Source organism: Fringilla coelebs (genome assembly GCF_963513975.1).
Source record: "Fringilla coelebs genome assembly, chromosome: 4".
Classification (NCBI taxonomy): Eukaryota; Metazoa; Chordata; class Aves; order Passeriformes; family Fringillidae; genus Fringilla; species Fringilla coelebs.
In genome coordinates this window covers 17,005,717-17,019,008 of record NC_140032.1, presented here as the reverse complement: position 1 = coordinate 17,019,008, position 13,292 = coordinate 17,005,717, and the positions used below count along the sequence as shown (strand labels likewise).

The 13,292-nt window shown below is 35.4% G+C and overlaps 1 protein-coding gene across 2 annotated transcripts in view; it reads right to left on the bottom strand.

Moving 5' to 3' along the window:
* Window positions 1–13,292, bottom strand: part of SLIT2 (slit guidance ligand 2) — a gene marked incomplete at its 5' end in the record, with an annotated part of 255,849 nt that overhangs the window by 59,470 nt on the left and 183,087 nt on the right. The window contains 7 exons of one of the 2 annotated variants that reach the window (XM_084203836.1): window positions 5,174–5,324; window positions 8,863–8,886; window positions 9,654–9,817; window positions 9,948–10,091; window positions 11,948–12,019; window positions 12,539–12,610; window positions 13,219–13,290. In XM_084203836.1, coding sequence (XP_084059962.1) covers window positions 5,174–5,324; window positions 8,863–8,886; window positions 9,654–9,817; window positions 9,948–10,091; window positions 11,948–12,019; window positions 12,539–12,610; window positions 13,219–13,290 — 699 coding nt within the window. The remainder of the gene's footprint in view (window positions 1–5,173; window positions 5,325–8,862; window positions 8,887–9,653; window positions 9,818–9,947; window positions 10,092–11,947; window positions 12,020–12,538; window positions 12,611–13,218; window positions 13,291–13,292) is intronic. The other variant, XM_084203837.1, reaches the window with a different exon arrangement.

Below are 13,292 nucleotides of genomic sequence, written 5' to 3'. Positions count from 1 at the left end.
ACTGACAAGATCACTGTGAAATTAAATTCAGCACAATTCTAAACCCAGAATGCTTTTCAGAATTGCCTTATTGAAAGACAAGTTTAAGAAAAAAACCAAAAAAACCTAGAAAATTAAAGAAAGCTGTTTGTTCATCCTTCCCTCCCGTTCATTCTCATTGATAGCCAGAAGGGAAATGAGGGTTGTAAATTTAAGGTATGGTTGTACAACAGTTTGGTTCAACATGGAACCAAACTGAAAGAAGATGGAAGTTTTTTGGATATACACAAAACATTTGTATATCACACTAAACTACAAGGAACATGAATTTCAGAAGATGTTATCATCTCTAAAAATCAGACTTAATGTGATTTTTAGGGGGACCATATAAAATACTCTGGAACATTGTAAATTAATAAAGTTATTCCTTCATTCTAAACAGACTTTTCTTTACTCTATCTATCAAAAAGAGAACCACTGACCATTCTATAAATGCTGACATCCTCAAATACTTTTCAAGTGCTATACCATCTAGAATGACTTGATAATGGAAACATAAACTGATTTTAACAATACTTACTTGCTCTACTGCAAATAATTGTAACCCCACTGAAAAATGCAAATAATTTGATCATTTATCCTTTGCAACAATCTTTTACCTATTAAAAGTAATTTACTTTGTCTCTCCCTCAAGTTTCTTTCACACAAATGCCTTCAACCTTCCCAGTCTTCTTTTCTATGATTCTTGTTCTCCTTGAATTTTTTTCTGAGCAATTATATCCATCTTGAGAAATGAAGTCTTGAACACAGTATTCCAGCTGATCCTTTACTATTGCTATGCACAGTACAATAATTATTTCCTATAATTTGCATTCTACATTCCTATACATATATCCTGAAATGAAATTTGTATTAGTGCCCAATAGCACTCCTTCATCTTTAATATGTATGATAACCAGATTTATTTTCCTTGACCTATTTGCTGTTTATGCCTCAATCTTGTACTTAATGGTGGTAAATAGTTCTATCTAATTTCATATGTAGAATTTTAATTTTATTTTATTTTAATTGTATTTATTTAATTTAAATTAGTCCATGCACAATGGGATCAAAATTATTACAGAAAACTGGAAAGTTTACAGACGTGATGGGATCTCCTTTCTGTATCTTATTATTATTTTTTGAGCCCAGTGCTCTTCGCTGGTAAAGACAGCAACCGTAGTTATTACTCACCAATCACTAGATCAAGAAAATGATCTTAAAATTACTTTTATCTGGTTTATTCAAATAAAATACTGAAATACCATTGTCAAAATCAAAAGTAAACAGAAGCATTTGATCTTAATGTCTACATATTCTGTTTGTCTGGATTATTTGATGCTTTTTGCCATTTTAGTAACACAATGGCAAGATAGTGCATGATTTTGAATAATAGCTGAACCTTCCTGGAAGCCTATACACTGCAGTGACAGTCGTGCTTTCTAAAACTACCTTGTTAGGTGATCATCTATTGTAAAATCATTATAAAAATTCAGCATTTAAGGCTGAAATTATTTTTTATTTAGCATTTCTCCTGGGGACTTAATTTTGAGTGATTTCTGAAATGCTTCCTGCATTTTCCTACATTTTAGAAAGCTACATGAAAAATATTTTATTTTTGGGGTGCAATTATGGACTTGTACTTTATATAAAATACTTTACTGTCAGATTAGACAGATCATCCAATGTTTCTCTGGAAGACAGTGAGCAAGGGACAAAATGGAAAGTTAGAACAGCAGTTAGTTGGTTTAGTTATAATTTTTTTAACTTTTACAGTTAAGTATCTGTATTGAACTCTATTAATATTTTCTGTCTTTTTCAAAAAAACGGCTACTTGGAGGAAAGAGGGCTTTTTCCCTGTGGTATTATTGCTGTTGCAATTTACACAATAGACACTTTTTAAAAAAGACTCAGAGGATATGCTGAGTTGGAGGAGACCCACAAAGATCACTGGGTTCAGTTCCTGGCCCTGTCACTGGCAGAGCAGAGATCAGTGCCTGCCCTCCTCTTCCCCTCAAGACGAAGTCGTAACTGCAATGAGGTCTCCCCTCAACCTCCTCCTCTCCAGGCTGAGCAAGCCAAGTGACCTCAGCCTCTCCTCATATGGCTTCTCCTCAAGATCCTTCACCATCTTTGTTACCCTCCTTTGGACAACTTTTTTCCTTACTTTTGATCTTCATTTCCAAGCTGAGATAGATTCAACTCCAAGCATCACTCTGCAGAAATTAGTCTGGCTCTCCTCATCACCTAAAGAAGCATCCATGTAATTTGACTCTAACAACTGTTTCTATATCACATTTTGTGGACAAAAAACCAAAACAAAACAAAACAAAAAAAACCCCAACAAAACAAAACAAAAAAACACCCAAAAACTAGCTGCTATTCTCATACATGCCAGTAAATATGTGAACTGGAAATCAAAGAATGGTCCTAGAGCAAGACTGGGACGTCCCAAGATGAACAACAAAGACCATGAATAACAGGAGGAAACGAGAGGAAGAGCTGTAACTTTTGTATTAGTAAGGCAAAAATCCATTGGCTAGAGCCAATGGATTTTTAGCAGAAGTAAGAAAAAAATGAAGTAATTTCTCTCTCCTCTCTATAATATGTGCAAGACTGTTGAAATTTTTATTACATCAAATGACTTGAAGAACAATCTGTACAGCCTATCAAGTAGAAGGCTGAATAATGACTTTGTTACAGTTAAGCACCATCTTACTTGGGTAGAGTGCTGGAAAGAAAAGGGCTCTTTAATGCAAAAAAAAATAAAGGAAATAATGATGGAAACTGAAGAGAGGTAGAGCACATCTAAAACTAAAAGTTCCCATTAAAAAGAAAAGTAACAGAAGGGAAATGAAATAAATTATGTAACGGTTTCAGGGGAATGGTGGATTTTTTTAATCCACTTACACCTTCAAATAAGACTGGATATTTTCTGAAAGAAGTGCTGTAACCACATATTTAGTAAAAAAAAATTTCAACTGAAATTTGAGTGTTTAGGATATAGAGTAGATGAGGCTTGACTATTTGATTATTCCTTCTGAATTTAACAGGTAGGAACCATAACTATAGAAAGAAAAAAGTATATCTTCCACATGTAAATAAATTAATCTAAAAATACTTTTAAAATGCTAAATTAAGATTATAATTTCTTCAGAGAAGAGACAATTAAACATGATTCCTCCTAAATATCAAAGTAATGCATGCTTAATAATTTTAGCAACACCATCCCTCTTGTCCTGGTTCAGTAACTTCATTTATACAACCTCTACTTGGTGATCTCTTCCCACACTTCAACCTGTTACTTTTTCCATCAGCTTTTATTCTTAAACAATTGTATCTCAAAATATAGGATAACATAAAACATATTTTTCCACTGAATTCTACCTCCCTTCACACAAGACTGTATCAATTTTTATTTTCTCGGATTGTTATTTTCAGATTTGTAATAGGAACAGATTGTGGCTTAAACCCAGCAAGACATCACGTTCAACACAGCCACTTGCTCTCTCCCCCACCATCAGGATCAGGGAGAGAACCAGAAGGGTAAAAGCTGGAAAACTCATGGGTAGAGATAAAGACAGTTTAATAGGGAAATAAAAAGCCATGCACCTGAGTAAAGAAAAACAAGAAATTAATTCACTGCTTTCCACGGGCTGGCAGGTGTCCAGCCAGGCTCCTTGAATTGTAACAGTGTCTTGAAGAGACAAACGCTATCATTCCAAATGCCCCACTTTTCCTCCTTCTTCCTCCCCTTTATGTACTGAGCACGATGTCACAGGGTCTGGAATATCCCTTGGGTCAGTTTGGCTCACCTGTCCTGGCTTTGTCTCCTCCCAACCTCCCATTCACCCCAGCTTCCTTGTCAGCACAGCAGTACAAAAGGCAGAAAAGGCCTTGGCTCTGTGTAAATCCTGCTCACCAAGAACCAAAACATTTCCATATTACCAACACTCTGTTCAGCACAATTCCAAATCAGAAGCCCATACTACCCACTGTGAAGGGAATTAACTCTACCCCAGCCAAAACCAGCACAGAAAATAGTAATACTAAGTTCAACTCCTTCTCCCAGATCAGAGACAGAAAAAAGTCTCCATCTGTGTTTCAAAAATATTTCAGTTTTAAATCTCTTTTCCTGTGCAAGTATTCAAATACTTAACAATAGTCTCACTCTTTCATAACTGATTGCCATAATGTTTCTTTGATGCCAGCTGTGGACTGCTCTTTTAAGAGGTGTGCCATCCTGGTGCTCATCTCACCCCTGCAGGTCACAACTTGATCACAATAATCTTGTCTCCATATCTCTCCACCACCTTACTATGTCAAATCAAAGTCCCTTTTTTTTGTCCCTCAACATTTTGCCTTGTTCTTTAAACTTAATCTCCTAGGAAAACCAGCTATTTCCTTCCACCTTTGCTCTGCATTGACAGTCGCTTTCCCCTACCTTTCTGCCAATCCTTCAACCATCTCTGCCTTCCCTTTTATACTATTCTTTGCATATGGAGAAACCTTGTAAAGCTGTCTTAATTTTATCTTTCACTCCCTCCTTGAAGATGACTTCAGTTGTAATGCTTACAAATAATTGCCATATGGCACATACTAAGCAAGTAATAATCTCTGAGTCCTTCTCTCCCCCCCTCCATTCATTAAACTATTATCTCATCTTCTTAACTCTGACCTGTTTGTCTGCTTTATCTTCCTCTGGTCTCCTGCCCAACAAACATAATGTATCTTTGCATAGAAAGAATGATTTCTGTCTGTTTAAACATCTAGGTAGCACTTTTTAAGACAGACCTCTCTGGTTACTGGGTGCCCTACTTTCACCTGCAGTTAAAAGTTAAAATAAACCCCTTTCTACTTTTCACTACTACCTTTCAAAAAATCCAAGTGGATTGCTCAGGTCCTGAAGAACTAGAAACATAGAATAGTTATCTTATTTCTTTATAGGCTTTTTATTTCTTTATAGGGTTTTTAAGGCTACATGGTACTGAAATAATGCATAAATAATTTTTATGAATATTTAATCCTTTGAAGTGCATCACAGAGGTTACTTTCAATTTTTGCTGTTCGAAAAAAAGTAAAGCCGTGGTTTCATATTTAACAATTTTAGTTTTTCTCCATAAGTAAATAATCCTTTGTTATGGGTTCAACTTACAACTCTGCTGTGTACTGGGGAATGTGATCAGGAATTTTGTTCAGTTTCTGATTGGAGCAGTCCACTGTGGTTCCTTCACAGCGACATTTCTCAGGGCAAGCCAAATCTGCAAAGCAGTCTCCACTTAATTTGGATCTGTAATCTTCAGTGCCTGTGAAAGATTGAAGTCAAAACACAGATACTAAGTCAATAAAGTATAAGATTTTCTTTTTGTGAGAGGGTTGAAAAGATGTCTGCAATGCAGATAACGGGTGGGCAACTTGGGAAATGCATGATAAACTTCGTGATACTGAACAGACACAAGGGCTTCAAGAGAGGGTTAAATATAGGGACTTAAGATATGCTGGAAAAAGAAACTGAGACCAACTTCACATAGCAGGATAACATTAACTTGAGCTTTTCACAGCTGTACTTTCTGCTGATTATGTTGTCAGCCAATCTAGCCTTGTTTAAAGCTAATCAAACAAATGCCACTGTTTGTTTTAGAATTTGTGTTCTTTCTCTGTATCAAGAATAAATAGATCCTGAATGCCACCTTTTCTCTTTCTCTGGTTACAAATTTGTATTGTTGACTGGACTTCATTAACCTCTGTGATTTTTTTTTTTATAGTCCCGATACTCCACATCATCTCAACAAATAAGTTGAAAGCCCTGTTTTCAGCTTTAATTTAAAAAATGTGTGACCCTGACTTAAGCCTCAGCAGCTTGCCATGCTGTAGAAAGCTGCGTGACGTTCCATGGTGCTTGACAGAACCATGTTTTACTCATACCTCACAACCACATGGTTAGATCAAGCACAACAGAAAATCTCGCTACATTATCAAAACTGCATCCATTAGGCCAAGGATAAGAGCAAGGGAAAAGAGGAAGGAGTAGGTATAAATTACAGAAGCATTTGAAGTTTAATACTTGCTAATATGACATGGCATTCTTATTACTGAATGTCCAGTGCCACAGTAACAGTATCATTGTCACGGATTAAATAAAAATACAATATATATAAAAAAAAAGAAAAAAAGGGAAAAAAAAGAACCACATTGAAAGTTTCCTCCACCATTTCCCAGAGTCAGTCAAAGAAAACATCCTAAACATATCAGGAAAAAACATCTGGTAAGGAACTGAGGGTGGGTGACAAAGAAAACAAAGAGAAGCCAAAAGGACCTGTGGGTTCTTCTTGGACAAAGGTGAAAAGACTGAGACTAGCAGAAGGTGCATCAGGGCTGGGAGGTACACTGTGATTTAGTTCAGACACTGAACTTTACTTACAGCCAAAATGGTGAACTCCTGAAAAAGTAAAGATAGCCAAGAAGGAAAGAAAGACAGAGTAATGCCAATTAAGACAAAAACATGAACTAAGATCTCATCTTCTCTACTTAACTTTTGTTTGATTAGAAGATGGTGCTAGGGCCATTGTCTTCAGCAGAAAGAAAGAATAATTAATTTTGAGTAGCATTTAAAAATGAAGATAAGATTGGTGTTTATTACAGATTTCATCTAGGATGATGATCATGCCTCCCATTCTTCACTATTTTGAATGTGTTCTTTAAAAGCTGCTCCCTGAACATATATAGGAGTTAGAGAATATTCTGAGTTGGAAAAGACCCACAAGGGTCACTGAGCCAAACATACGTGCTATGCCACTTAAAGCCTTAATAAACCAAACAAATAAAGGAGAAACAGACTGCTGCTTGGAGGAGGGAAAAACCCAGCAGTCATTAGATACGATGTTATGTAAATGTTTTAGTAATCCATACCATAAAACTACTACAGGGTACTTCTATGAGGTAGCAGATAAATAATTTTTTTCAAATAAATGTTTTAATACTTGTAAACCTTTAGTCTTCCACATTACTATAATGAAATTTTACTGGGGCTTCACAGTGTCTGTGGGGCAACATCTCCAAATGACGTACTTAAAACAAACACTAAAAATATGTAGGTGTTTAAAGAAATGCTAAGATTATTTTATAGTATCCACTTAAGTATAAAGAAGTGTTTTTTAGCCCTTTTTAATACCCAATAAACAAGTCTAGAAATAAGTTTTGATTTTTTTTTTCCTCCTGCATCCAGAGTACATCACTGTTAGCAGTTTAAACAATTAAATATTCAGGGACAATGCCTTCAACAACTAAAACACTTTTAGATAGCATCTCCTTGATAGAAAGAGAAAGCAACAGAAGCTGTATTTCAAGAAGCATGTATACAGCCCATTTAAAAAATAATTATTTTTCTACTTCCCCCTCCATCCCACCCTCCCCCAGGAATAGCATTTTTTAAAGGTATGGAAATAAGCCTAAACTGCATGAGTGGCCATGTAATAACCAGGCTGTGAAGACATTTGCTGGCAAGAAAACACTTCTAACTCACAAGCAAAAGTTGTGCTGGCAAGGTTGAGTAGAAGTCAGTCTGTGGCAGGAATACAGCTGTTCTACACACTAAGGAATTGAGTGGTACTACGGGTCTGTGAAATCGAATCCCCCTGCTTTAGCTGCTTTAACACATTTTTGTGAATGCTAGTGCTGACAAACTGTGGCCTTATTTTGTATTTAATATTTTCTTTACTTCATATTCAAAACAACATATTAGTATAAAGGCCTGAAGAAGAACTTCACATGACTGCTGCAAATTTAAGTGTCACATCACACAGCATTTGGAGAAGAGCTAAACATACCAGCTGAAGAGACAACAACTAAGATGACTGCAGAATGATGATATACCTGTAGCACTTGAAAGAAGGAGTGCACTGGTGTCCTAATCAATTACTGCAGATATTTTTCTAGACATTAAACCATGGCAGAAAATCCTGATTGCAAATCACATACTCCAACTCATCAATAAATGCATTATTCCCTTGTTTATTTTGTAATTTATAATCTGTTATGAATATAATGTGAGTGAATAATTTTTTTTTCTATTAAGAAAACAGTGCACACTCTGACAAGCAAGGTAAAAGAAAGAAAGATCCATATTTCAAAGAGCTAGGGCCAACATTGGTAAATCTTTTGTAAAAATATCATAGACTTATTGTAGCTTAAAACTGTGCGTAAATTGCTATTTCACTCCAACTCAAAAGTCATACTTTCTTTAAAGGAAAGCATTTCTGATTCACTGTATGCATGTGACCACAGAATGCCTCTAATTAAGAATATTTTCTTTTCCAAGCATTCCACTGTGATTTCCTAAAGAAAAGGAGGGTGAGCAAGCAGCAGATGCAGCCAGCGTAGAGCAGGAAAGCAAGGCAAGAAAACGTTCATTGGTAGGATGTTTAGTCTTTAAAGTTGTGCTAGCTCTTTGATGGCAGCATGGATTCCTGTGTTTAAAAGCAGCTCAGGAGCTACATTTTAAAAACAGTAGCAGCAGAAAGGCAAGGTACAAGGTAAGTAAAAGTGTCAGTAAAAATATGAACTAGCAGGTGCAACCTTCTAAATAATATAAGTATAGGTATAATTTTGGTAGGTTGTGTGCAAATCTGTGAGACACAAGAAGGTAAACAGAGCTGCATGCTAAGCTCTTATATTAGAAAACAGAACTACTAGTATTCTACAAAGGAAAACTATGTATAGCTATAGGTATTGACTAATGTTAATACACATGCATCAGTTTCCTAAAAGCTATGACAAACTTTGCTTTTGGGGTGAAAAGGAGAGAATATCTGCAGTTAGTCAATCTTACTGCAGAGCCAAACCTACCTGGAATGAAATACTGTTCTTTAGCTAAATAAAGAGAAAAAAAAAAAAATAGAAGATGCACCTGAATGTCAGCAAGCAAAGAATGAGTTTTATTAGATTAAGTATGGACTGCAGTTAACTATAGATAATTTAGTGAAAAAAAATGTCTATTCAACGAGAGCTGATAAACAACGAAGTGTGAATAGTCATAAATGTATCCGGAACACGGATAACAAAACAGTTTTCATCTGGTATTTGCACTTGAGACTGAATAAACTGTAGAATGTGAAATGCACCTGGAACAGCTGGATACCATATGAAAAAAGTTAGGATTTAAAGAAATGTAAGTAGGAAATGGAATAAGATTAGAAAAAGAAAACAGTAAATTTCAGTATGAAGTAAGCTCCCTGTATAAAAGGAATATGTTATGTTTCCATATTTAGCTTAGAAATTTTTAGATCTTTCACATATTCCAGAGCCCTGTGGAAATTTAAAAGAATGATTTATGGTGGTGATACTTGTAGTGAATAGCTTTAGCATTTAATTCTGAAGTTTTATATATTACATTTATGTTGTTAGATTTAATGATACTCAGAAATAGTGCCAAATATGTTAACTACAATAATGTTCCGTGATCCAACAGTCTGTGACTTCCCAGATTTCCCTCTATTCAGTCAACGAACTAAAAAAAATAATTCTGTGATGTTTAATAATTCTGTAGAGAGACAGCTGCTTTCATTAGAACTTCTATAACCACTCTTTTTTTTTTTTTGCCAATAAAGGAAAAATAGCAGCTGAACTAAGAAAATTACCTGAGCAGCGGAATTTCTTGCTTTTGATCTGGCCGATCCTTTTGTTTGCCAGACGGCGGGGGCTGGTGCAGCGGGCACCGCTGGTCTCAATGGGGTTTGTGTGAAGGTAATCCGCCAGCCACTTCAGATGGCAGTCACAGATAAACGGGTTCTGAGCCAAATGCCTTTCATGAAGGAAAAAAACCAATAACATCACACATTATTTCCCTTTAGTCTCAGCAGCACCCGGCGCTTTTACTGCGCTGTAGAACATGAAGTCATACTTGAGAAAACCGTAAGCAGGAGCATACGTACAAGGTCTGAATGGCACGGAGGGGTGAGAAGGTGCCTTTTGCAATGGTCTGAAGCTTGTTGTCATACAAAGAAAGAAGATTCAAGTTGTGCAGGTCTTGAAATGCATCAACTCGCAGACAATTGATCTTGTTGGCATTCAATAATCTGTTTAATGGGAGATAATTATAAAATTGAAACAAATCGTCCTGTGTCGTAGCTTCAGCATTTTTCACAGACAATTCTTTGTATACCTTTGCAACCAGAGCAAGAGATGTAGCAACAAATTATAATTGACAGTGACATAAGGAATTTCAGTGAATTGAAGCATCTTATTTAGGTTATACGTATTCCTACATATTTTAACCTCAGAGTTGAAATGTTTGCATTTATTTAGCAAAAAATCACATTTCTTGTACGTGCTGGTAGAATGTCTGTGTGGTATTTGCGTACTGTGCAAAGAAACAAGCCTAAAAAAATCAAGTATCAAGTATATTCAAGGAAAACTAGTTTCTTTGCCAAATAAATAAACAAACAAAAAGGGAACTGAACACTGTGTTCATTAGCTGGAAGAGATGTGCAGTGGCACTTTTAATTATATGTTACTAATCAGCATGCTGCCACATTAACAGAGTTGTAGTAAAAACTGGTGGCATGGAATATATCCAAATCTGTCTTGGATCCTTTCTCCTCTGCATCTTCAAAGGGAACCTTTTCTTCCCTGTACCTCCCAGACTTTTAGTGTTAAAACAAACAAGCCAATCTAAACCAAGTCCTTTTGAAGAGAAATAAAAAGCCATTCCATTAGATGCATTTTTATAACCAAATACTTTTTACTTCTTTCCATTTTGAGCCAGAAATTGAATGAAATGGTGGACTTGAAATCTAATGCTCTGATAAAAAGTTTTGCCACACAAGTAGAAATTTACTTAGACCTAAATATACTATCTGTACAATGCACAGTAGATAGGATCTTTTTTTAATACAGATTTGAGAGTTAGGAAAGGTCTTTTACCTTTACTTTTTTACCAGATCTGAAATATATTTTATAACCAAAACATCTTTAAAGGAAAATAGGAAAGCATACCTGCCTACTACTAAACTATTTTTCTGACTGAAGTAAATCAAAATGCAAACCTCTAGGTGGTGCTAGAAGTTGCCTTTTCTTTGTATATATTTCACTGTTTTGTCATCTTCAATTAGTTGACATTTTGCCAACCACTTCATGGTGAAGTCTGGACATTAGGTAATTCTAAACATGTGTGAAGATGTTTTAAATTCTTTAAGAAGGCTCTAACTCAACAAGTCAGTTTTTCTGGGGCAAGTTCTTTCAAAACCACCACTGTTGTTTTATGGTCTATTTAACACATTTCTTTTACACAGTACACCTACTTGCACAGCCTCTTCTGCTAAATATTGACAATCTTTGATAAAATCACCACCATGATATTCTTTATTCCAGTATAAAATCTAAACAGCAACTGTTTAAAAGGTTACATATGGAAATTTCCAGAGTGTTAAATGAAGTCGCAGTTCAAGTTCACAGATTCAAAGAATTGCACAGGGTGTCAGTAAACATTAGAAGTCATCAATGAAACTGTGATACAATATTGTTCTTTCATGGGTACAACTAGAAATGCAATTGCATAGCATTTCCACTATATATTTTCTCTTTATAAAACACTCAAATATTCCTTCCACGGTTCCCACACAACTATATACATCCTATTGTCATTTACAGTATCATATCTTAATCAGTTTTATCCTTAGAAATTCCACACGGGAAAATAACTTCATTTTAATCATTTCAGGCTGAAACATTAACTGATATGATCACACTTGTGGATGAATGGCAAGCTGGCCTAAAGAGTCCTGACTCTTTTGGTTTTAGCATAATTTGATTTTACTGTACTTTGATCTTACATATGGGATTTCCTGCCAGTTCTTCTTCTGGCATAAATCTCTCATCATGTTTACCCTTCTGAATGATCTTAAAATAGAATAAATAAAAAAAAAATACTCACAGCAGTTGCAGAGAAAAGAGTCCTTCAAACAGGCCCTTTGGAAGTTCTGTGATTTTATTGCCATAGAGGACTCTGTTCCAGGAAATAAAGAAGACAAACCTACCATTATGAAAGACATGGGATTTTGACTTCAAATATAGAGAAATTCCCTTTTTCCTGAAAGGAATTGAATAACAACCACTTGATACTTGCAATATGCTCGTGGTCCTGTGAGGCAGCAGGATCACACTTTCCCAAAAGGTGTGCAACCCAAAGATCTCTGCAGAATCAGCACCTCACTGATTACAGGCTTACCAAGGGACCCTGCTAAGTGGATTTGCTGTTTGCAAGAACAACTAACTGGGGAATAAAAGACATGATTGGTTGTGTTCAACTCTTTGCCATGAACACATTTTTAAAAACCCCCACACATTATTAATGTCCAACTGAAAAAGAATATTCAATCACCACTATCATTCTGAAATGATTATTACATCTTTCAGAATGGATTGGATTTACAGCAACATTTTGCATTGAGCCAAAAGGCCAGAATAATTTCACTACAAGAATATGAGAAATTTGCTTCTGTTTACAGGTCAAACAGATACCTACAGTGAATTGAGTGAACGTAAGCCCTGGAAAGCATCTGGAGCTGCTTCAGAGATCTGGTTATTGCTCAGGTCACTGAAAGAAATAACATTTGATTCAATTAATTCAATCTTTTTTCAAAATGATGAACTTTAAGATAATATGTAATTAGAATTAAGCATGGATGGGAGAGAGAAATTGGAAATATTTACATGAGACACTGCCAAAGAATTTTAATATAAAACCTCTGAAATTGCCAGTACACTGAAATAAAAAAAATGCATAGATAAAAATAGGACAAATGTTTACTTTTCCTGATTGCTTAAGTACATTTTTAAAGAATTATCAGCTTGCTACAACCCCAGAGCTATACAGCCTCAAAAATGATCTGAAATTATCCTCATTCTTTTTTTTCTTTTAACGAGAATTTTCACTACAGTAACATACTATGCAAAACTATACTATGCAAAAGCACATTAAACAATTTCAAGATTTGGTAAAAAGCCAATTATTATTGATATGACAAAGATGATATATGGTCACAATCATCAGGCTGCCATATCAGTTTGCCTTCTAGCAGTCAAACTTTCTTAAGTGCTCACGCATTAACTGCAGTTCCCCTGTACCATCTTGGTTTGTTTTTTATCTGGAGATATATATTTACATATACATATATAAATAAATGTAAGTTATTTGGTACATACATTCTTCGGAGCTTTTTATAGGGAGAGAAAGCTCCAGGAGGGATGACCTTGATTGCATTTTGTTCTAACCGTCT